Source organism: Musca vetustissima, unplaced genomic scaffold (assembly GCF_032173495.1).
Source record: "Musca vetustissima isolate MV318-11 ecotype Yass unplaced genomic scaffold, APGP_CSIRO_Mvet_v1 utg18369, whole genome shotgun sequence".
NCBI lineage: Eukaryota > Metazoa > Arthropoda > Insecta > Diptera > Muscidae > Musca > Musca vetustissima.
In genome coordinates this window covers 3,484-29,190 of record NW_026879822.1, presented here as the reverse complement: position 1 = coordinate 29,190, position 25,707 = coordinate 3,484, and the positions used below count along the sequence as shown (strand labels likewise).

At 32.7% G+C, this 25,707-nt stretch overlaps 1 protein-coding gene across 1 annotated transcript; it reads right to left on the bottom strand.

The window, feature by feature from the left end:
- Window positions 1-276: 276 nt before the first annotated feature.
- On the bottom strand, window positions 277-4,854 carry LOC133324958 (E3 ubiquitin-protein ligase Ubr3-like). Its single transcript, XM_061533784.1, has 4 exons — window positions 3,883-4,854; window positions 614-1,026; window positions 375-533; window positions 277-333 (listed from the first exon to the last, which is right to left on the bottom strand). Exons 1-4 carry the CDS (start codon window positions 4,754-4,756, stop codon window positions 277-279), a joined length of 1,503 nt encoding a protein of 500 aa, XP_061389768.1. The 5' UTR covers window positions 4,757-4,854.
- Between the last annotated feature and the right edge of the window lie 20,853 nt (window positions 4,855-25,707).

Below are 25,707 nucleotides of genomic sequence, written 5' to 3'. Positions count from 1 at the left end.
AAGATCACAGCAGGTCACTAACTTCCAATTGAGATACAAATGCAGGGGACTACTGCCGTTTATGTGGGGAATAGGAAAAGCTGGGAACGATCAATAGATCATATATGTAGAAGCCACTGCAGCTACCGTGGTCGGTCTATCGTATGGGTTTTTGTGCCTTTGACCATGAACCTTAGAGTTAGCTTTTCCAGAAGTTAGCTTTTCGAGTACAGAAAAGGCATCAGCGTTTTCTGAGAAAACCTGAGAAAACTAATAAAAATGTATATCCTTTGGGGACTAACGATTGATATTTGTTCCGTTGTGAACGCACAAACCACCTTCACACAACTTCTCCTATCAACGAACAAAGGTAACAAATCAAAACATGTACTCACCTGAACCCTCAAGGGATGCATCATAAGTAGAGGCAATATATATAATTTGGTTGGCAGAACTTCTGACAATGACATGCCCATTTTTGTTACAGCTTGACAGACAAAAGCCGCTAAATAACGATGCAGTGGGAAATGAAATGAGGCCTGAAGCATTTCCTCCTGGAAAGGATTAAACAAATGTTAATATTAATATCATATTAATATCATATTAAAAACAAAAGAGAAAACACCAGACTTACCTGTGAAATTTTTGGTTCCTGAAAATAGATGGCTTCCAGCCATTCGCGCAACATATCCACACAATAGCTAATTATCTTTTTGGCCAAATCGGCATGTTTGCCATCTTTCAAATGTGATATAATCGACCACATGGGATAGGCACTTGCCTCCAGTTCACACGAGAATGCGGCATAATATGAATTCGGTTCGAATTCAACATGGGATGCGGTTTCGCGTACATTAACATTCATACCCTGCAGCATGGATAGAAATTGAAACCACATATCAATTAAATTGTCATCGCGTAAAAAGACCAATGCGACAGATTCGTGTGAGAGAACATTATTGAAATCCGATACCAATGGCCAATAGCAATGATCTTTCATGACTTGGCGGGTGCAGTCGATAACAAAGTGGAAATTTTTTGAAGGATCTGAAAATACAAAAAAAAAAAAAATGGATTAAAGATGAGTTAACAAATACCAGAGGAAATCTATTTTTCAAGGACTAGCAAGGTTGAGATTTTTTAAAGAATATTTTCTTCTAACCTTAAAACAAGGCGTGGATTTTTTAAAGAATATTTTTTTTTTCAAGGTTTATCATGGCGTGAATTTTTATAGGAATATTTTTTCAAGGATCTGTCACCACAAGGCGTGGATTTTTTAAAGAATATTTTTTCAAGGATCTGTCACCACAAGGCGTGGATTTTATAAAGAATATTTTTTCAAGGATCTGTCACCACAAGGCATGGATTTTATAAAGAATATTTTTTCAAGGATCTATCACCACAAGGCGTGGATTTTATAAAGAATATTTTTTTCAAGGATCTGTCACCACAAGGCGTGGATTTTATAAAGAATATTTTTTTCAAGGATCTGTCACCACAAGGCGTGAATTTTTAAAGAATATTTTCTCAAGGATATGTCACCACAAGGCGTGAATTTTTAAAGAATATTTTCTCAAGGATCTGTCACCACAAGGCGTGGATTTTATAAAGAATATTTTTTTAAAGGATCTGTCACCACAAGGCGTGAATTTTTAAAGAATATTTTCTCAAGGATCTGTCACCACAAGGCGTGGATTTTTTAGAGAATATTTTTTCAAGGATCTGTCACCACAAGGCGTGGATTTTTTAGAGATTTTTTTTCAAGGATCTGCCACGACAAGGCGTTGATTTTTTAGAGATTCTTTTTTTTTCAAGGATCTGTCACCACAAGGCGTGGATTTTTTAAAGAATATTTTTTCAAGGATCTGTCACCACAAGGCGTGGATTTTTTAAAGAATATTTTTTCAAGGATCTGTCACCACAAGGCGTGGATTTTTTAAAGAATATTTTTTCAAGGATCTGTCACCACAAGGCGTGGATTTTTTAAAGAATATTTTTTCAAGGATCTGTCACCACAAGGCGTGGATTTTTTAAAGAATATTTTTTCAAGGATCTGTCACCACAAGGCGTGGATTTTTTAAAGAATCCCACAGGGCGTCGATTTTTTAAATTTTTTAAAGAATATTTTTTCAAGGATCTGTCACCACAAGGCGTGGATTTTTTAAAGAATATTTTTTCAAGGATCTGTCACCACAAGGCGTGGATTTTTTAAAGAATATTCAAGGATCTGTCAAGGATCTGTCACCACAAGGCGTGGATTTTTTAAAGAATATTTTTTCAAGGATCTGTCACCACAAGGCGTGGATTTTTTAAAGAATATTTTTTCAAGGATCTGTCACCACAAGGCGTGGATTTTTTAAAGAATATTTTTTCAAGGATCTGTCACCACAAGGCGTGGATTTTTTAAAGAATATTTTTTCAAGGATCTGTCACCACAAGGCGTGGATTTTTTAAAGAATATTTTTTCAAGGATCTGTCACCACAAGGCGTGGATTTTTTAAAGAATATTTTTTCAAGGATCTGTCACCACAAGGCGTGGATTTTTTAAAGAATATTTTTTCAAGGATCTGTCACCACAAGGCGTGGATTTTTTAAAGAATATTTTTTCAAGGATCTGTCACCACAAGGCGTGGATTTTTTAAAGAATATTTTTTCAAGGATCTGTCACCACAAGGCGTGGATTTTTTAAAGAATATTTTTTCAAGGATCTGTCACCACAAGGCGTGGATTTTTTAAAGAATATTTTTTCAAGGATCTGTCACCACAAGGCGTGGATTTTTTAAAGAATATTTTTTCAAGGATCTGTCACCACAAGGCGTGGATTTTTTAAAGAATATTTTTTCAAGGATCTGTCACCACAAGGCGTGGATTTTTTAAAGAATATTTTTTCAAGGATCTGTCACCACAAGGCGTGGATTTTTTAAAGAATATTTTTTCAAGGCGTGGATTTTTTAAAGAATATTTTTTCAAGGATCTGTCACCACAAGGCGTGGATTTTTTAAAGAATATTTTTTCAAGGATCTGTCACCACAAGGCGTGGATTTTTTAAAGAATATTTTTTCAAGGATCTGTCACCACAAGGCGTGGATTTTTTAAAGAATATTTTTTCAAGGATCTGGATTTTTTAGAGAATATTTTTTTTTTTGGCGGAAGGCCTTGTAGATGCCTTCAATTGATAGAAGACTTTCCGAAGGGCTTTAATAGACACAACACCTTCTAAAGGCCTTCAAACCTTGTAGAGGTGTTCAGTAGACAGAAGGACTTTTAGAGGTCTTCAATAGGCAGAAATCATTTTAAAGGCCTGTAATAGACAAACTAACTTGTAGAGGTGTTCAGTAGGCTGAAGGCCTTGTAGAGATCTTTAATAGACACAAGAATTTCTGTAGGACTTCAATAAGCAAAAAACCTTGTAGAGGCCTCCAATTGACATAAAACCTTGTTGTAGACAAAAGACCTATAGAGGTTTCCAACATACAGAATATCTTTTAGAGGCCTCCAATATACCAACTACCTTTAATAAGCTGAATTCGTTGTAGCGACCCCTAATAGACAGAAGACTTTCTGGAGAACTTCAATATACAGAAGACCTTTTATAGGTAAACTGGTATTTTCCAATGTACAGAGACTACAAAGAGTCTTTTAATTTACAGAAGATCAACAAGAGACTTTCTATAAATAAAAGGACTTCTACATTCTTATATACGGGATATCTTCTTGAGAGGTTCAGCATACAGAAGATCAACTATAGGCCTTCAATATACAGAAGCCCTTCTATACACCATATACAGTCGGAATATATTTATCTGCCGAACAACTAACAGCGGCTTCTCATGGTTTTCTTTAAAAAATCGGAAGCTCTAGAAAATATTCTATGCATTTTGTTAATGGCGTGTACAAACTTACCATGTAATGTATTTTGTATGAGAATCTTCGACATCATCAGCTTCAGGCTAATGATCATGACATGCAGCAACGACAGCTCTTTGACCATTTTCAAGGCTAAACTTTCATTGGAAAATAACTGAACACTCATGTGAACAACACGATTGCTGAGCGTATCCGGATCCCGGGACATTTCCAAGACGGATGGTATACGACTGTAGTGCATAACAAATGTTCGTGTCAGATGTTCCTTGTAGTCTTGATCGGGCAGCATATTCAGCAGGAAGCATACCAAATTCTGAGGAAATTCAAATTTAAATGTCCAAAATATGAACTCCTCCAGTAGAGTAGAGTGCACGAGTTTCTCGCCCAGCGCAGGTAAATGCTTATAATCATCTGGTGGTTCGGGGCGGGGAAAACGATTGACGGCATCTTCATACTTCTCGCGATTCTCCTTGAGGACTTGTGCATGTCGTGATGTTAGATAATTGACATCGTTGAATTGTTTATAGACCTCTTTGCTAATCAGGGCTCGGGTCATAACTTTGCGCATTATCTCACCCATATTGTTGAGATCGATTAGCATGTTCGTGAATTCCTCACACAAATGGGCAGCCATGTTGAAGGTTTGCGAAGCGGCATCGCTATGTTCGCGAAAATGTTGCAACAAACGGAAGAGCAACTTTGGCATTATTGCCTCGGCAACGGCCAAGAGATTGGTTGGAACGGGTTCTTTATTTTGACGATTATTGATGCCATGGTCACTGCAAAAGCCCTCCGCTTTCATTACGGATGTATCGCCACAATCACAGGCTCCGCCAGCCTGTGATAAGAACATATTGAAATCGTGATTTGTGTGATCGCCTTTCTTGAAACAGTCTCGGCAAATCGACATGCAGGGTGATATGCCACAGGTGCGACAACGATAGGCGACAACGTGTGGTACCCAGACAAGGCCACATTTGGCATGATTATCATAGCTGCGTACTGGAATGAGAGAAAAAGTTAATTAATATTGAAGAAAATTTTAATAAAAAAATATTTGGAATTTTTCAAAATCAATTTTAAAAAATATTTTTTTGAATCTCCCAACAAAACGTGAATTATTTAAAGAGGCGTGAATTTTTTTAAAGAATATTTTTTTAAAGAACTAGACAAGGCGTGGATTTTTTAAAGAATATTTTTTCAAGGACTAGACAAGGCGTGGATTTTTTAAAGAATATTTTTTCAAGGACTAGACAAGGCGTGGATTTTTTAAAGAGTATTTTTTCAAGGACTAGAGGCGTGGATTTTTTAACGAATATTTTTTCAAGGACTGGACAAGTCGTGGATTTTTTAACGAATATTTTTTCAAGGACTAGACAAGGCGTGGATTTTTTAAAGAATATTTTTTCAAGGACTAGACAAGGCGTAGATTTTTTAAAGAATATTTTTTCAAGGACTAGACAAGGCGTGGATTTTTTAAAGAATATTTTTTCAAGGACTAGACAAGGCGTGGATTTTTTAAAGACTATTTTTCAAAGGACTAGACAAGGCGTGGATTTTTTAAAGAATATTTTTTCAAGGACTAGACAAGGCGTGGATTTTTTAAAGAATATTTTTTCAAGGACTAGACAAGGCGTGGATTTTTTAAAGAATATTTTTTCAAGGACTAGACAAGGCGTGGATTTTTTAAAGAATATTTTTCCAAGGACTAGACAAGGCGTGGATTTTTTAAAGAATATTTTTTCAAGGACTAGACAAGGCGTGGATTTTTTAAAGAATATTTTTTCAAGGACTAGACAAGGCGTGGATTTTTTAAAGAATATTTTTTCAAGGACTAGACAAGGCGTGGATTTTTTAAAGAATATTTTTCCAAGGACTAGACAAGGCGTGGATTTTTTAAAGAATATTTTTTCAAGGACTAGACAAGGCGTGGATTTTTTAAAGAATATTTTTTCAAAGACTAGACAAGGCGTGGATTTTTTAAAGAATATTTTTTCAAGGACTAGACAGTCGTGGATTTTTTAAAGAATATTTTTTCAAGGACTAGACAAGGCGTGGATTTTTTAAAGAATATTTTTTCAAGGACTAGACAAGGCGTGGATTTTTTAAAGAATATTTTTTCAAGGACTAGACAAGGCGTGGATTTTTTAAAGAATATTTTTTCAAGGACTAGACAAGGCGTGGATTTTTTAAAGAATATTTTTTCAAGGACTAGACAAGGCGTGGATTTTTTAAAGAATATTTTTTCAAGGACTAGACAAGGCGTGGATTTTTTAAAGAATATTTTTTCAAGGACTAGACAAGGCGTGGATTTTTTAAAGAATATTTTTTCAAGGACTAGACAAGGCGTGGATTTTTTAAAGAATATTTTTTCAAGGACTAGACAAGGCGTGGATTTTTTAAAGAATATTTTTTCAAGGACTAGACAAGGCGTGGATTTTTTAAAGAATATTTTTTCAAGGACTAGACAAGGCGTGGATTTTTTAAAGAATATTTTTTCAAGGACTAGACAAGGCGTGGATTTTTTAAAGAATACTTTTTCAAGGACTAGACAAGGCGTGGATTTTTTAAAGAATATTTTTTCAAGGACTAGACAAGGCGTGGATTTTTTAAAGAATATTTTTTCAAGGACTAGACAAGGCGTGGATTTTTTAAAGAATATTTTTTCAAGGACTAGACAAGGCGTGGATTTTTTAAAGAATATTTTTTCAACTACTAGACAAGGCGTGGATTTTTTAAAGAATATTTTTTCAAGGACTAGACAAGGCGTGGATTTTTTAAAGAATATTTTTTCAAGGACTAGACAAGGCGTGGATTTTTTAAAGAATATTTTTTCAAGGACTAGACAAGGCGTGGATTTTTTAAAGAATATTTTTTCAAGGACTAGACAAGGCGTGGATTTTTTAAAGAATATTTTTTCAAGGACTAGACAAGGCGTGGATTTTTTAAAGAATATTTTTTCAAAAGTATTTTTTATAGGTCCCAACAAAACGTGGATTTTTTAAAGAATATTTTTTCAAGGACTAGACAAGGCGTGGATTTTTTAAAGAATATTTTTTCAAAAGTATTTTTTATAGGTCCCAACAAAACGTGGATTTTTTAAAGAATATTTTTTCAAAATTATTTTTTATAGGTCCCAACAAAACGTGGATTATTTAAAGAATATTATTTCAAAATTATTTTTTTTTTAATTTTTTTATTTTTAACCTTTTTATAGGTCCAACAAAACGTGGATTTTTTAAAGAATATTTTTTGAAGCTCCCAAAAAGGCGTGGAGTTTTCGAATAGTTATTTTTCTACCATTGCATCTAATTACCATTTACAAAAGAGATGCTTACAAATAGTTTTGTCTACATTGTACTCTAATTAAAATTCTTTTTCAAGTCAACAAAATGCTTATTAATCGAAGAGATAAGATATGACAAAAATCAAAACAAAAACCTGACCCATTTCCCATATAAATAATGGCCTTGGCAGTGAAACCTTATCAAATCACAGAAATCTGAGGAACTTCATACTTCAAACAAAAGAGCAAAAAAAAAAAAAGGGAAAAGTCACCATGAAGAACTGCAGAATTTCAATGGCATTTCTAGCCGCTGTCGCCATTGTCAGTTGTTTTTGTTGTTTTGGAGTTACCACTGCCAACTATGTCAAGTTGGCTACCAAAAATTTTGCCGGCCTACAGTGTCTGTCGGAATCCGCCTATGATCTGCAGGATATTATTAACACCTTTCAGTATGACATTAAGCTGTGTGACACCGAGGCAGCTGCGACAGTCAGCTATGTACTGGACAATGCCAATGATGTTCTGGGCATCCTGACGACATTGGTGGATATCAATAAAAATGTATGCAATAATGCTGACTATGTAGCCACGAGAGATGCCAAGAAAATTCCCACGCCATTGTGCGTGGAAAATGTCGGCAAACAAATGGAAAAATTGAAACGTGCTGTCATTTATACGATCAAGGAGATATTGGCTGTCAAGAATGGCAATGGTTGTGTTACCATGAATTTGACAAATTTGAAATTGAATTTCTTTGATTTTAAGAATTTAATTCGAAAATGTGTTGAGGTGGCTCGTAAGTTTTAGAGCAGAGGCAGGAAGAAGAAGAATAAAAATTTGAAACAATAAAAATATTTTGTGCTGAAAAAATCGAAAAAAATATATTTTTTTGATCAAATCCAAGCCTTGTTAGGAGCTTGAAAGGATATTTTTTAAAAAGTCCACGTCTTGTTAGGATGTGAGAAAATATTTTTTTTTAAAAATCCAGGGCTTGTTAGGAGGTTTGAAAAAATATTTAAAAAAACACGCCTTGAAAAAATATATATTTTTTTTTAAACCACGCCTTGAAAAAATATATTTTTTTTAAAACCACGCCTTGAAAAAATATATTTTTTTTTAAAACCACGCCTTGAAAAAAATATTAAAAAAAAATCGACGCCTTGAAAAATATATATATATTTTTTTTTAATCCAAGCCTTAAAAAAACATATATATATTTTTTTTTCTTAATCCAAGCCTTGAAAAAAATATTTTTTTTTTAAAAAAATCGACGCCTTGAAAAAATGTAAACAAAATCCACGCCTTGAAAAAATATAAACAAAATCCACGCCTTGAAAAAATATGAAAAAATCCACGCATTGAAAAAATATTTTTTTAAAAAATTCACACCTTGAAAAAATATTTAAAAAAATACACGCTTTAAAAAATGTTTAAAGGAAAATCCACGCTTTAAAAAATATTAAAAAAATCCACACTTTAAAAAATATTAAAAAATCCACGCTTTAAACAATATTAAAAAATCCACGCTTTAAAAAATATTTTTAAAAATTCACGCTTTAAAAAAATATTTTTTAAAAGTCCACGCCTTGAAAAAATATTTTTTTAATGTCTACGGCTTGAAAAAATATTTTTTACAAAATCCACCCCTTGAAATTTTTTTTAATCCACGCCTTGAAAAAATATTCTTTTAAAAAATCCGCTCCTTGAAAAAATATTATTAAAAAAAATCCAAACCTTGAAAAATTATTAAAAAAAATCCAAACCTTGAAAAAGTATTTTTTAAAAAAAATCCACTCCTTGGAAAAATATTTTTTTAAAAAAATCCACGCCTTGAGAAAATATTTTTTTTAAAAAAATCCACGCCTTGAAAAAATATTTTTTAAAAAATCCACGACTTTAGAAAATATTTAAAAAAAAAATCCACGCCTTGCAAAAATATTTTTTAAAAAAAATCCACGCCTTGCAAAAATATTTTTTAAAAAAATCCACGCCTTGAAAAACTATTTTTTTTTAAAAATCCAAGCCTTGAAAAAATATTTTTTAAAAAAATCCACGCCTTGAAAAAATATTTTTTAAAAAAATCCACGCCTTGAAAAAATATTTTTTTAATAAAATCCACGCCTTTAAAAAAATTTTTTTAAAAAAATCCACGGCTTGAAAAAATATTTTTTAAAAAATCCACGCCTCCATTTTTTTTAAAAAATCCACGACTTGAATTTTTTTTAAATCCACGCCTTGAATTTTTTTTTTAAAAATCCACGACTTGTATTTTTTTTAAATCCACGCCTTGATTTTTTTTTTTAAAATCCACGACTTGAAATTTTTTTTTAATCCACGCCTTGAAAAAAAAAAAAAAAAAAACGACTTGAAAAAAATTAAAAAAAACGCCTTGAAAAAAAATATAAAAAAATCCACGCCTTGAATTTTTTTTTTTAAATCTACGACTTGATTTTTTTTTTTAATCCACGCCTTAAAAAAAAAATATTTTTCAAATCCACGCCTTGAAAAAAATATTTTTTAAAAATCCACGCCTTGAATTTTTTTTCTTTTTTAAAAATCCAAGCCCTAAAACATATTTTTTTTTTTAAAAAACCACGCCCTAAAAAATATTTGTTAAAAAAATCCACGCCCTAAAAAATATTTGTTAAAAAATCCACGCCCTAAATATATTTTTTAAAAAAATCCGCGCCTTGAAAAAATATTTTTTTAAAAAATCTTACTTACTTACTTAGCTGGCTTGTTACAGAACGGTTGTTCCATAAGCCGAGCTTAAAAAAGATTTCCAAGCGCGTCGGTCTTGTGCGCAAGTCCACCAATTTGGAAGACCACGTTCCAAGATGTTGTTTTCTACTTGGTCTTTCCATCTAATTCGTGGCCTTCCCCTTCTACGGGAACCATCCGTAGGCTCATTTTTATATGCCTTTTGAGCTGGGGCATCTTCATTCATCCGCACAACATGGCCTAGCCACCGTAGTCGCTGCAGCTCAATACGACTGACTATGTCGATGTCTGCGTATAAATTGTAGAGCTCGTGGTTCATTCGACGCCGATATTCACCGTCGACGCAGATCGGCCCGTAGATCTTTCGGAGGATTTTTCTCTCAAACACCCCAAGCGCTGCCTCATCTGCTTGCGCAAGTACCCATGCTTCTGATCCATATAATAGCACGGGTAGTATCAGCGTCTTGTAAAGTGTGAGTTTGGTCTGGCGAGAGGTGGCCTTGTTTCTAAACTGCTTACTTAGACCATAGTAGCATCTGTTGGCCATCACAATTCTTCTCCGAATTTCAAAACTGATATCATTCGTTTTATTTATGGCGGTACCAAGGTATATAAAGTCTTTAACTACCTCGAAGCTGTAGTTCTCAAGTTCCACAGTTGGTCCGAGTCTACTGGACGTCTTGCGCGTTGATACCATCAGCTTGGTCTTCTCGCCGTTTACTGCCAGACCCACTTTGGCAGACTCCTTTTCAATTTGTTCAAAGGTGGCTGTTACCGCTCGCAATGTTCGACCCATTATATCGATGTCATCGGCGTAGGCGAGTAACTGGTGTTGTTTGGTGTACAGAGTGCCATTTCTGTTCACCTTTGCGTCTCGTATGACCTTTTCCAGTAGGATGTTAAAAAGATCACACGACAAACTGTCACCTTGTCTGAATCCTCGTTCGGTATTGAAGGGCTCCGATAGGTCCTTTCCTACTTTAACGGCTGACCTTGTGCCACTTAAAGTTATCCTGCATAGCCGTATTAATTTTGCAGGAATGCCGAACGCAGACATGGCTTTAAACACCTCTGAACGGATAGGACTGTCGAATGCGGCTTTATAGTCGACAAATAGGTGATATGTGTCGATGTGTTTTTCGTGGGTCTTTTCCAGGATTTGGCGCAGAGTGAAAATCTGGTCAATGGTCGATTTGCCAGGTCTGAAGCCGCATTGGTATGGTCCGATGATGTCATTGACCATTGGCTTCAATCGTTCACACAGCACACTGGATAGCACTTTATATGCGATGGGAAGGAGACTTATTCCTCTATAGTTGGCACATATCGTCTTGTCTCCTTTTTTGTGCACGGGACACAGGATGCTGAGGTTCCAATCATTGGGCATGCATTCATCTAGCCAAATTGTGTTAATCAGCTGGTGCATGCTCCTGACCAGCATCTGGCCACCAGTCTTGAATAGTTCGGCTGGTAACCCATCGGCTCCTGCTGCTTTGTTGTTCTTGAGCCGATTAATTGCTTTTATGACCTCATCTTGGCTAGGTGGTATACACTCTATACCATCATCTTCTATTGGTTCTGGGGTATCTTCTTCATCTCCACTATTTGATACTAGTAGCTTTTCGAAATGCTCCTTCCAGATCCTCAACACGCTGTCTGTATCTGTCACCAGGTTTCCTTCTTCATCTCTACAGGAGGATGTGCCTGCACCAAAGCCTTCGGTTTGGTGTTTTACTCGTTGGTAAAATTTCCGGACTTCATTCTGACTCCTGTACATCTCGATTTGCTCACGCTCACGTTTTTCTTGTTCTTTCTTCTTTTTTCTGAAAACACGTTTCTCCTCTCTCCTTTTCTCCCGATAATTCTCCATCACGTTACGTGTTGCTACTGTCTGCAGGGTTGCCCTATACGCTGCGTTTTTCACATCAGTAGCATTACGACACTCCTGATCGTACCATGGGTTTCTTGGTGGTGGTTTTTGGTACCCAATTGTTCTTTTTGCTGCAGTTTGTAGGGAGTGGGCAATTCTTTGCCATTGTGTTTCTATACTATTATCGGGACAAGAAGTGCTTTCTTCAAGCAGATGGGTAAGTTGAGCGGAGTAGGCCTCGGCTACCTGTTGTGTTTGCAGCTTTTCGACGTCGAGTTTCCGTGTTGTATTAGATCGCACCTTTGCTGCAACATTTAGACGGGTGCGTACCTTGGCTGCCACAAGGTAATGGTCCGAATCGATATTCGCTCCTCGGATCGATCGGACGTCTAACACACTGGATGCATGCCTTCCGTCTATCACAACATGATCAATTTGATTTCTCGTTACTTGATCAGGAGAAATCCAGGTGGCCTTGTGTATATCGAGATGCTTGAATCTGGTGCTGCTAACTACCATGTTTTTTGCTGCCGCGAAGTCAATCAACCTCATGCCGTTGTCGGAAGTTTCTTCATGAAGGCTGAATTTTCCGACGGTGGGGCCAAAGATATTTTCCCTTCCGATTTTTGCATTAAAATCTCCTAGCAGAATTTTAATGTCATGGCCAGGGCAACGGTCATATGCTGTTTCTAGGCGCTCATAAAATATATCTTTGGTCTGTTCATCTTTATCTTCGGTCGGAGCATGGGCGCAAATTAGACTGATGTAAAAGAACTTCGCTTTTATACGGATTATAGCAATTCGCTCATCTACTGGAGTGAATCTGGAGACAAGGTCTTTTATTCTCCTGTTAACCATAAATCCGCAGCCAAATTCATGTCTCGTTTCATGGCAGCTATAATACAGGGCGTAATCGTCTGATTTACTTACGCCTGTCCCTTCCCTTTAAAAAATCTACGGCTTAAAAAATTATTTTTTAAAAAATCTTCGACTTGTTAGAAAAATATGTTTTAGAAGTACACGCCTTAAAAATATTTTTTTTAACTCCACGCTCCAAAAACTATTTTTTAAAAAAACAATCCCCGCCTTGAAAACATAATTTTTTTTAACTTTCCTTGTAAGGAAGGTATTGGTTTTTCAGAATTTTTTAAATAAAAACGCCATTTGGATTTTTTATGCTTGCTATAATATTTAATAAATTTTTGTAACTGAATAAAATAATAAAAGAAGTGATAGAGCGGAATATATTATCACCCTAGGAATTGCCACTTAGGCGTTTACTTCTTTGGCCATTGTTCCACAAGTGGTTATAAAACTAGCGAAATTGTCCAAGGCCAATTTGTAGGTGGTTAGAGCCATTCGACCACATGAATTGATGCTGTTGATGGCACCGATATCATTTATGGTCTGATCGGTAATCGCCTTCAATCTATTCATCAGGGCAATCAGGTTAGGAGCACAATTAGTTGGTGGATATTTTTTGGCATCCTGATCTTCGTAGGCAGCATTGTTACAAATTCCATCATTGACGTCGAGCAGGCTGCTGGTGGTGGAGGATAAACCATTAACATCTGTCCCTACAATGAAGGCACTGTTGACGGCATCCTGACCACATGACTGAATTCTATACAAATAATCTCCAGCGCTATCTTCCAAATTATAAATGGCATCGGCAATACAATTGACACCGAAGAGATTTTGTGTTGCATCGGTAACGGATTGCTCAAAAGTTTCACACGAGCCGATTTGCAAAATGCTGGCCAAAACTAGAACGTTGATAATTTTGGAAAACATTTTTGGTTTGGTGGATTGGTAAGAAGACACGTTTGTAGGGTTGCTTGATTTCGATTGAGGAAACTTTGATGATTTGAATGAGAACTCTGTTGGCCTTTATATACCTGGGGCTAGGTATATGGGCTACCGTTCTAATTTCCGATAATAACTGAGTGAATGAGTCTGAGTGCAACTACTTGAGATTTCAAGTATATTCAAATATTTGAAATGCATGCCAGTCAGGCAAACAAATTGTTGTTAATTGGATTTTTTTATTTTCAAATAAACAACAACAAAATCGCAATTGTTTTTAATTAATTATTGGCAACAAACTATTTTAATTGGTAATTGTTATTACATTATCTTTCTATTGGAAGGAGAAGGAATATAATAGGAAGATAAATATAATAAAATAAATACAATACATATTTTCAAACTCTAATAACATGGTCTGGATTTTTTTAAAAATAAAAAATAAAGGAGTCGATTTTGTTAAAGATTTTTTTCAACACAAGCCGTACATTAAAAATTGCTCTTTTTGAAGGAGTCGATTTTTTAAAAAAAAAAATTTAAGGCGTGGATTTTTAAAGAATATTTTTTTAAGGCGTGGATTTTTTTAAAATTATTTTTTCAAGACGTGGATTTTTTTAAAAATATATTTTCAAGGCGTTGATTTTTTTACAATATTTCTTTAAGGCGTTGATTTTTTAAAAAATATTTTTTCAAGGCGTTGATTTTTTAAAAAATATTTTTTCAAGGCGTCGATTTTTTTGTAAATATTTTCTCAAGGCGTTGATTTTTTAAAAAAATATTTTTTCAAGGCGTCGATTTTTTTTGTAAATATTTTCTCAAGGCTTGGATTTTTTAAAAAATATTTTTAAGACGTGGATTTTTTTAAAAAAATATTGTTTTAAGACGTGGATTTTTTAAAAAAATTTCGAGGCGTGGATTTTTTTAAATATTTGTTCAAGACGTGGATTTAAAAAAAAGGAATATTTTTCAAGGCGAGGATTTAAAAAAAAAATAAGGAATATGTTTTCATAGCGTGGATGTTTTTAACAAATATTTTTCAAGGCGTGAATTTTTAAAAAATATTTCTTCAAGGCGTGGATTTTTTTAAAAAAATATTTTTTCAAGACGTCGATTTTTTAAGAAAAATATTTTTCAAGGCTTTGATTGTTTTTAAAAAAGATTTTTTAAAGGCGTCGATATATAAAAAAAATATTTTTTCAAGGCGTTGATTTTTTTAAATATTTTTTCAAGGCGTGGATGTAAAAAAAATCAAGACGTCGATTTTTTTAAAATATAATTTTTCAAGGCGTTGATCTTTTTAAAAAATATTTTCAAGGCGTGAATTTAAAATAAAATTAAAGAATATTTTATCAAAACGTGGATTTTTAAAAAAAATATTTTTTCAAGGCGTGAATGTTCTTAAAAAATATTTTTACAAGGCGTGGATTTTTTAAGAAATATTTTTGCAAGGCGTGAATTTTTTAAAAAATATTTCTTCAAGGTGTGGATTTTTTTTAAATATTTTGTCAAGGCTTGAAATTTTAAAAAATATTTTGTCAAGGCTTGAATTTTTAAAAAAATATTTTGTCAAGCGTGGATTTAAAAAAAATAAGACGTGGATTTGTTAAAAATAATTTTCAAGGCGTGGATTTCTTTAAAATATTTTTTCAATGCGTGGATTTAAAAAAAAATATATAAGAAATATTTTTTCAAGGCGTGGATGTTTTTAATATTTTTTTTCAAGGCATTCATTTTTTAAAAAATATTTCTTCAAGGCGAGAATTTAAAAAAAATATTTTTTCAAGACGTTGATTTTTTTTTTAAATATTTTTTCAAGGCGTTGATTTTTTTTTTAATATTTTTTCAAGGACTTTACTAATCCTGGATTAAAAAAATAATTTTTCATTAGCCCATACAAGGCGTCGATTTTCTAAAAAAATATTTTTTCAAGGCGTGGATGTTCCTAAGAAATATTTTTTCAAGGCGTGGATGTTCTTAAAAAATATTTTTTCAAGGCGTGGATGTTCTTAAAAAATTTTTTTATCAAGGCGTGAATTTTTTAAAGAATATTTTTTTAAGGCGTGGATGTTCTTAAAAATATTTTGTCAAAACGTGAATTTTTTAAAAAATATTTCTTCAAGGCGTGGATTTTTTTAAAAAATATTTTTCCAATGCGTGGATTTAAAAAAAATATAAGGAATATTTTTTCAAGGCGTGGATGTTCTTAACAAATATTATGAGCGTGAAGATAAATTGTTGAAAGTTAAATTGTAATGTTATTAACAGAGCACTGTTAACCCATTAACAGAGCTCTGATAAATAGTTAACAGAATTGAAAAATAAGTAAATTTATTAGATTTTAAGATTATTTTTATTTAAAATTAATAAAAATTAGTAGATTTAGGACAAAATTAATAAACATACTACCCCAATGCACTAAAACATGAAAATGACTGCACATGCAGCAACACTGTATGTATTTGCAATTGGGCCCACTGTCCGAAAATTTCAAATCCTGGGACTAAGCGAATACCCACGATGGAAAGGTCAGTCCATGGGCTTTCAGAATATATATAGTTTATATCCGAAATCAATTTCGGATATAATAAATTTTTCGACTTTTTTTAAAATTGCACAATTTAACTGTAGGTCTGGTAATTGATATGGTCCAACTATTAGGCCCACTGTCCCGAAATTCCAAAACCTGGGACTAAGCGAATACCCGCGATTGAAAGATCACTCCTTGGGCTTTCAGAAAATATATAGCTTATATCCGAAATCAATTTCGGATATAATAAATTGTTTGACTTTATTTAAATTGTAAATTTTTTGATACCTCATATGGTCCAACTGTTAGGCCCACTGTCCGAAAATTTCAAAACCTGGGACTAAGCGAATACCCACGATGGAAAGTCAGTCCATGGGCATTCAGAATATATATAGTCTATATCCGAAATCAATTTCGGATATAATAAATTTTTCGAATTTTTTTAAAATTGTACAATTTCATAGTAGGTCTTGTAATTTATATATGTCAGGTGTAAGGCCCACTGTCCCTAAATTTCAAAACCTGGGACTAAGCGAATACCCGCGATTGAAAGGTCACTCCCTGGGCTTTCAGAAAATATATAGTTTATATACGAAATCAATTTCGGATATAACAAATTGTTTGACTTTATTTAAATTGTAAATTTTCTGGTAATGGATATGGTCCAACTGTTAGGCCCACTGTCCGAAAATTTCAAAACCTGGGACTAAGCGAATACCCACGATGGAAAGGTCAGTCCATGGGCTTTCAGAATATGTATAGTTTATATCCGAAATCAATTTCGGATATAATAAATTTTTCGAATTTTTTTAAAATTGTACAATTTAACTGTAGGACTGGTAATTGATATGGTCCAACTATTAGGCCCACTGTCCCGAAATTCCAAAACCTGGGACTAAGCGAATACCCGCGATTGAAAGATCACTCTCTGGGCTTTCAGAAAATATATAGTTTATATCCGAAATCAATTTCGGATATAATAAATTGTTTGACTTTATTTAAATTGTAAATTTTCTGGTAATTGATATGGTCCAACTGTTAGGCCCACTGTCCGAAAAATTCAAAACCTGGGACTAAGCGAATACCCACGATGGAAAGGTCAGTCCATGGGCATTCAGAATATATATAGTCTATATCCGAAATCAATTTCGGATATAATAAATTTTTCGACTTTTTTTTAAAATTGTACAATTTAACCGTAGGTCTGGTAATTGATATGGTCCAACTATTAGGCCCACTGTCCCGAAATTCCAAAACCTGGGACTAAGCGAATACCCGCGATTAAAAGAACACTCCTTGGGCTTTCCGAAAATATATAGTTTATATCCGAAATCAATTTCGGATATAATAAATTGTTTGACTTTATTTAAATTGTAAATTTTCTGGTAATTGATATGGTCCAACTATTAGGCCCACTGTCCCGAAATTCCAAAACCTGGGACTAAGCGAATACCCGCGATTGAAAGATCACTCTCTGGGCTTTCAGAAAATATATAGTTTGTATCCGAAATCAATTTCGGATATAATAAATTGTTTGACTCTATTTAAAATGTAAATTTGTGTGTATCTGATATGGTCCAACTGTTAGGCCCGCTGTCCGAAAATTTCAAAACCTGGGACTAAGCGAATACCCACGATGGAAAGGTCAGTCCATGGGCTTTCAGAATATATTTAATTTATATCCGAAATCAATTTCGGATATAATAAATTTTTCGAATTTTTTTAAAATTGTACAATTTAACCGTAGGTCTGGTAATTGATATGGTCCAACTATTAGGCCCACTGTCCCGAAATTCCAAAACCTGGGACTAAGCGAATACCCGCGATTGAAAGATCACTCCTTGGGCTTTCAGAAAATATATAGCTTATATCCGAAATCAATTTCGGATATAATAAATTGTTTGACTTTATTTAAATTGTAAATTTTTTGATACCTCATATGGTCCAACTGTTAGGCCCACTGTCCGAAAATTTCAAAACCTGGGACTAAGCGAATACCCACGATGGAAAGGTCAGTCCATTGACTTTCAGAGTATGTATAGCTTATATCCGAAATCAATTTCGGATATTGAAAATTTTTCGATTTTTTTCTGAATATATATAGTTTATATCCGAAATCAGTTTCGGATATTTTTTTTTTTTTTGGTTATTTTATTTATATTGTAAAATTTCTGTAAAACAGGTAAAAATTGTATCATTTTATCTTCAGAAGTCATTCAAATCCACAGAACGTTTTTGGTACCTGTTTTTTTGCTGTACTATTGACACATTATGAGTTTTACAATACTTTGCAATAAAATGTCAAAGAATTTTTCGAATGAAGATATTTTTATGACTTGTTCTCTTTGCATTCATAAATCGCAATAAATGTGTCTAAAATTTTTTAAAGAAATACCCACACCAATAAGAATTAGCCTTCCTTTTAAAGCCCTTTTTATAAAAAAAATAAAACATTTACGTGAAATCGCCAACCGGGTTTGAACCGCGTGCCCCATGTTTCATAAAGTGAGTGCGCAACCGCATGAACCACAGTTGTGATTTGTGAGATGACAGCGATTGTATGTACTTTATGCTAGTTCAGTTTCATTGCTTAGATACTTCTATATTCGCGCTATTTTATATTTTTTGAAATGCAATGCGTATATATATGCGTATACCCAAATAAACATATTAACAGAAATTTGTTAGGAAATCGTGATACCTTCAGCTTTTAAGAAGATTTTGTGAACATGACCCTTTTAAATTCACCAGAATTTATTTAAACATTATTGAAATTGTTTTATTTATGTCTTGCATTGAATATGATATTTATTATTCTTATTTAAGAAGGATGATCTCTGACATTCTATTTCTCCCATTTACATACATATATGATGTTTGCTTTTATTATATGTTTTATTTAAGGATATAAAAATGTTGAAAATTTTGGGAAAAAAATATTTTTGCTTCAATGTGTACTTTTTTAAAAAAAGAAAACGCGCTTTATTTTTCACATGTTTGTCAATGTGTGATTCACTGATCTTTTGATTATGCTGTCGAGCGCGTGTTACACACACACACACACACAAACAAACAAAAAACGCTTACTGTGTTAGGGTGGTTTTTTAGCAGAAAAATTTAACGTTCTGCAATTATGTGTTGTTGTATTGCAGCGACAAGCAAAATGATCTCATTTGCACAACGTCGAAATAAGTTTCACGTTCATACACACAGAAATACACTGATTTGTCACATGTTAAAAATTGTCTTCGGTGGTCGAAGTGGTAAGCCGGTTGCTGTCTTATATGGGTGCGTTTTACAATAAGGTCGTAGGTTCAAACCCCACGGCTGGCGTTTTAATTTATTTGACAACTTAATTTTTAGAAATTTGATGTTTTATCCGCTTTAAACCTTCTTTTTTAGCTTTTTATTTTTCCTTAGTTATATTAAAAAAAAATATTCGAAATAAACAATAATAATTATAAGAATTTTAAAAAGCCTTTTAAAAAATTAAAAAAGTAGTGTTGGCGGGTTATTTGGTATACCATTTGTATTTTGTTTTTGTTTTTTTTGCAAAATAGTCAGGCTGAAACTCTCTTAACCCTCGGTGAACAAAATAGTTGTTTTTTTTATAAAACCAACTAACTGGGATTCAGTCTGACTATTTTGCAAAAAAAAAAAAAAAAACAAAAACAAAATACAAATTTTTATATCCTTAAATAAAACATATAATAAAAGCAAACATCATATATGTATGTAAATGGGAGAAATAGAATGTCAGAGATCATCCTTCTTAAATAAGAATAATAAATATCATATTCAATGCAAGACATAAATAAAACAATTTCAATAATGTTTAAATAAATTCTGGTGAAATTAAAAGGGTCATGTTCACAAAATCTTCTTAAAAGCTGAAGGTATCACGATTTCCTAACAAATTTCTGTTAATATGTTTATTTGGGTATACGCATATATATACGCATTGCATTTCAAAAAATATAAAATAGCGCGAATATAGAAGTATCTAAGCAATGAAACTGAACTAGCATAAAGTACATACAATCGCTGTCATCTCACAAATCACAACTGTGGTTCATGCGGTTGCGCACTCACTTTATGAAACATGGGGCACGCGGTTCAAACCCGGTTGACGATTTCACGTAAATGTTTTATTTTTTTTTATAAAAAGGGCTTTAAAAGGAAGGCTAATTCTTATTGGTGTGGGTATTTCTTTAAAAAATTTTAGACACATTTATTGCGATTTATGAATGCAAAGAGAACAAGTCATAAAAATATCTTCATTCGAAAAATTCTTTGACATTTTATTGCAAAGTATTGTAAAACTCATAATGTGTCAATAGTACAGCAAAAAAACAGGTACCAAAAACGTTCTGTGGATTTGAATGACTTCTGAAGATAAAATGATACAATTTTTACCTGTTTTACAGAAATTTTACAATATAAATAAAATAACAAAAAAAAATATCCGAAACTGATTTCGGATATAAACTATATATATTCAGAAAAAAATCGAAAAATTTTCAATATCCGAAATTGATTTCGGATATAAGCTATACATACTCTGAAAGTCAATGGACTGACCTTTCCATCGTGGGTATTCGCTTAGTCCCAGGTTTTGAAATTTTCGGACAGTGGGCCTAACAGTTGGACCATATCAATTACCAGACCTACGGTTAAATTGTACAATTTTAAAAAAATTGGAAAAATTTATTATATCCGAAATTGATTTCGGATATAAATTAAATATATTCTGAAAGCCCATGGACTGACCTTTCCATCGTGGGTATTCGCTTAGTCCCAGGTTTTGAAATTTTCGGACAGCGGGCCTAACAGTTGGACCATATCAGATACACACAAATTTACATTTTAAATAGAGTCAAACAATTTATTATATCCGAAATTGATTTCGGATACAAACTATATATTTTCTGAAAGCCCAGAGAGTGATCTTTCAATCGCGGGTATTCGCTTAGTCCCAGGTTTTGGAATTTCGGGACAGTGGGCCTAATAGTTGGACCATATCAATTACCAGACCTACGGTTAAATTGTACAATTTTAAAAAAAGTCGAAAAATTTATTATATCCGAAATTGATTTCGGATATAAGCTATATATTTTCTGAAAGCCCAAGGAGTGATCTTTCAATCGCGGGTATTCGCTTAGTCCCAGGTTTTGGAATTTCGGGACAGTGGGCCTAATAGTTGGACCATATCAATTACCAGACCTACGGTTAAATTGTACAATTTTAAAAAAATTGGAAAAATTTATTATATCCGAAATTGATTTCGGATATAAATTAAATATATTCTGAAAGCCCATGGACTGACCTTTCCATCGTGGGTATTCGCTTAGTCCCAGGTTTTGAAATTTTCGGACAGCGGGCCTAACAGTTGGACCATATCAGATACACACAAATTTACATTTTAAATAGAGTCAAACAATTTATTATATCCGAAATTGATTTCGGATACAAACTATATATTTTCTGAAAGCCCAGAGAGTGATCTTTCAATCGCGGGTATTCGCTTAGTCCCAGGTTTTGGAATTTCGGGACAGTGGGCCTAATAGTTGGACCATATCAATTACCAGACCTACGGTTAAATTGTACAATTTTAAAAAAAGTCGAAAAATTTATTATATCCGAAATTGATTTCGGATATAGACTATATATATTCTGAATGCCCATGGACTGACCTTTCCATCGTGGGTATTCGCTTAGTCCCAGGTTTTGAATTTTTCGGACAGTGGGCCTAACAGTTGGACCATATCAATTACCAGAAAATTTACAATTTAAATAAAGTCAAACAATTTGTTATATCCGAAATTGATTTCGGATATAAACTATATATTTTCTGAAAGCCCAGAGAGTGATCTTTCAATCGCGGGTATCCGCTTAGTCCCAGGTTTTGGAATTTCGGGACAGTGGGCCTAATAGTTGGACCATATCAATTACCAGACCTACAGTTAAATTGTACAATTTTAAAAAAAGTCGAAAAATTTATTATATCCGAAATTGATTTCGGATATAAACTATATATATTCTGAAAGCCCATGGACTGACCTTTCCATCGTGGGTATTCGCTTAGTCCCAGGATTTGAAATTTTCGGACAGTGGGCCCAATTGCAAATACATACAGTGTTGCTGCATGTGCAGTCATTTTCATGTTTTAGTGCATTGGGGTAGTATGTTTATTAATTTTGTCCTAAATCTACTAATTTTTATTAATTTTAAATAAAAATAATCGTAAAATCTAATAAATTTACTTATTTTTCAATTCTGTTAACTATTTATCAGAGCTCTGTTAATGGGTTAACAGTGCTCTGTTAATAACATTACAATTTAACTTTCAACAATTTATCTTCACGCTCATACAAATATTTTGTCTATGCGTGATTTTTTTACAAAATATTTCTTCAAGGCGAGACTTTTTAAACATTTTTTAAAGTATGGAGTTTTTTAACAAATATTTTTTCAATGCGTGGATTTTTTTAAAACATTTTTTTCAAAAATTAAAAAATTAAAAAAAATATAAGGAATATTTTTTCAAGGCGTGGATATTCTTAACAAATATTTTGTCTAGGCGTGAATTTTTTACAAAATATTTCTTCAAGGCGAGACTTTTTAAACATTTTTCCAAAGTATGGATTTTTTAAAAATATTTTTTCAAGGCGTGGATTTTTTTGAAAAAATATTTTTTAACAAGTATTTTTCAAGGCGTGGATTTAAAAAAAAAAATGTTTTTTTAACAATTATTTGTTCAAGGCGTGGATTTGTTAGAAAATATTTTTTAACAAGAATTTTTTTAAGGCGTGGATTTTTTAAAAAAATATTTTTTCAATGCGTGGATTTTTTAAAAACTATTTTTTCGAGGCGTGGATTTTTTAAAAAATTATTTTTTCAATGCGTGGATTTTTTAAAAACTATTTTTTCGAGGCGTGGATTTTTTAAAAAAATATTTTTTCAATGCGTGGATTTTTTAAAAACTATTTTTTCGAGGCGTGGATTTTTTAAAAAATATTTTTTCATAGGCGTGGATTAAGACGTGGTTTGAAAAAATATATATAGGCGTGTATTAAAAAAAAAATAAGCTTGGATTGTTTAAAAAAAATTTAAGGCGTGGATTGTTTGAAAAAAATTTTAAGGCGTGGATTGTTTAAAAAAATTTAAGGCGTGGATTGTTTGAAAAAAATTTTAAGGCGTGGATTGTTAAAAAAATTTTAAGGCGTGGATTTAAAAAATAAGGCTGGGATTCAAAAAAATTAAGCGTGGATTGTTTGAAAACAATTTTAAGGCGTGGATTTTTTTTCAAATTAAAATAAGGCGGTCCAGTACGATTGGATTTTTTTTTTTGCAAAGTTTTGTGTGTAGTTTTATTTCTTATCTCACATTATTTTAATTGATTTGAATTTTGAGTTTTTCACTTGACTTCTATAATTTTAATTAGTCGCATATGTAAGACTCAAATTAAATATTTGTTTGCACTTGAAAGTGTATCAAGTATACCGGAAGGTAATGGAAAAAATCAGAGCCCATCAATATTATTTACAGAATAATTTCGTATATAAACCTCAACAACATTCGAATAAGTATCAAAGTATTTTCAAATCAAGTCAAGTGAAGAAGTTCAATTCCAAAATCTGTTTTGTCTTGAAAAGAAAAAAAAAAAACATGTTTTTAAAAACCAGCATCCTTTTGTGCATTTTGTCCATTTCATGGACAGTTTCTGCGGTCCCTGAAATTGCCACATATACCACGGCAGTTACTTCTGCAGCCCAGAATTTGTTCGGAGTCCATTGTATGGTTGGTGCCACCAACAGCATCAAGCAAAGCATTGAAGATCTTCAATATTCCACACAATTGTGTGGCGATGATATCAAGAATAGCATCTATACCGTAACAGCCGATATTAAGGATATATCGAATACGATCTCGACCATTGAACAAATCAATAAGGACGATTGTCAAAATGCTTCGTATAAGGATCAGGACGCTAGGAGATCCACGAGCTCCACCTGTTCGGATAGAATTAAGACAATGATGACAAAATTATTTTATAATGTCCAACAAGCTGACACGGATATTGATGGTGTATCGGCTACGGTCAAACGTTGTGGCAGACTGGCTTTGACCACTTTCAAACTTAATTTGGATAATTTCTTTGCCTATGTCCAGCAATGCAGTGAATTGGCTACGGCCCAATGAAGTTTAAATAAAATATTGATATTTTTTTTGTTTTTGTGAAAAATTCATATATGTATATGCAAAAACAATTTAAATAAAAATAAATATATATATATATATATATATATTATAAAGCATAAAGAAAAAATTGTAGCTCTAAATATATTTTCTTAGCATCTTTGGGAGGCTCCCAACAGGGGCGAGGATATTTTAAAAATATTTTTGGGAAGATTACAACAGGTTTGGATTTTTTAGAAAAATATTTTTGAAGGACTCCCACAGGCGTGGATTTCAACTTCTTTTTTAAAGCTTGAGGGCTTGAATTTTTTAAAAATATTTTTGAGAGGCTCTGGAAAGCCTTGGATTTTTTAAGAAATATTTTTGAAAAGCTACCTACAGACAGGGGAGGATTTTTAAAAGATATTTCTGAGAGGCTCCTAACAGGCGTGGATTTTTTTTTTAATATTTTCAAATGGTTCCCAACAGGCCTGTAGTTTTTACAAATTATTTTTTTTAAATATTTTTGAAAAGCGTGAATTTTTTAAACAAATTTTTTAAAAAAATATGTTTGAGGGGATCCCCACAGGCATTGAATTAAAAAAAATCGAGAGGCTTCAAACAGGCGTTCAATTAAAAAAAATCATGAGACTCCCAACAGGCGTTGAATTAAAAAAAATTGAATTTTTAAAAAATGTTTCCGAGAGGAATTTAAAAAAAAATCGACATGCACTCAAAATACAAGGAGATTCGAAAAAAATATAAAAAACCAAGCCTTGAAAAAATATTTTATAAAAAAAAATCCACGCCTTGAAAAAATATTAAAAAAAAATCCACGCCTTGAAAAAATATTTTTTAAAAAATCCACGCCATGAAAAAATATTTTTTAAAAAATCCAAGCCCAATTTAAAAAAATCCACGCCTTGAGAAAAAATATTTTTTTTAATCCACGTTTAAAAAAATATTAAAAAAAAATCCACGCCTTGAAAAAATATTTAAAAAAATCCACGCTTTAAAAATATTTTAAAAAATTCCACGCCTTGACTTTTTTTTATTCCACGCCTTGAATTTTTTTTTTTGAATCCACGCCTTGAATTTTTTTTTTTGAATCCACGCCTTGAATTTTTTTTTTTGAATCCACGCCTTGAATTTTTTTTTTAAATCGACGCCTTGAATTTTTTTAAATCCACGCCTTGATTTTTTTTAAATCCACGCCTTAAAAAAATTTAAACAAAAATCCACGCCTTGATTTTTTTTTTAAATCCACGCCTTAAAAAAAATTTTAAAAAAATTCACGCCTTGATTTTTTTTAAATCCACGCCTTGAATTTTTTTTAAATTCACGCCTTAAAAATATTTTTTTAAAAAATCCAAGCCTTAAAAAAAATTCCACGCCTTGACATTTTTTTTAAATCCACGCCTTGATTTTTTTTTTAAATCCACGCCTTAAAAAAAATTAAAAAAAATCCATGAC

Coding starts and splice junctions, on each gene's coding strand:
- LOC133324958 (XM_061533784.1), bottom strand. CDS start 4,756: ATGTCGATTTGCCGAGACTGTTTCAAGAAAGGCGATCACACAAATCAC. Junction 1,027..3,882: donor CATACAAAATACATTACATG/GTAAGTTTGTAC, acceptor TTGTATTTTCAG/ATCCTTCAAAAAATTTCCAC. Junction 334..374: donor TGCATCCCTTGAGGGTTCAG/GTGAGTACATGT, acceptor GTTCGTTGATAG/GAGAAGTTGTGTGAAGGTGG.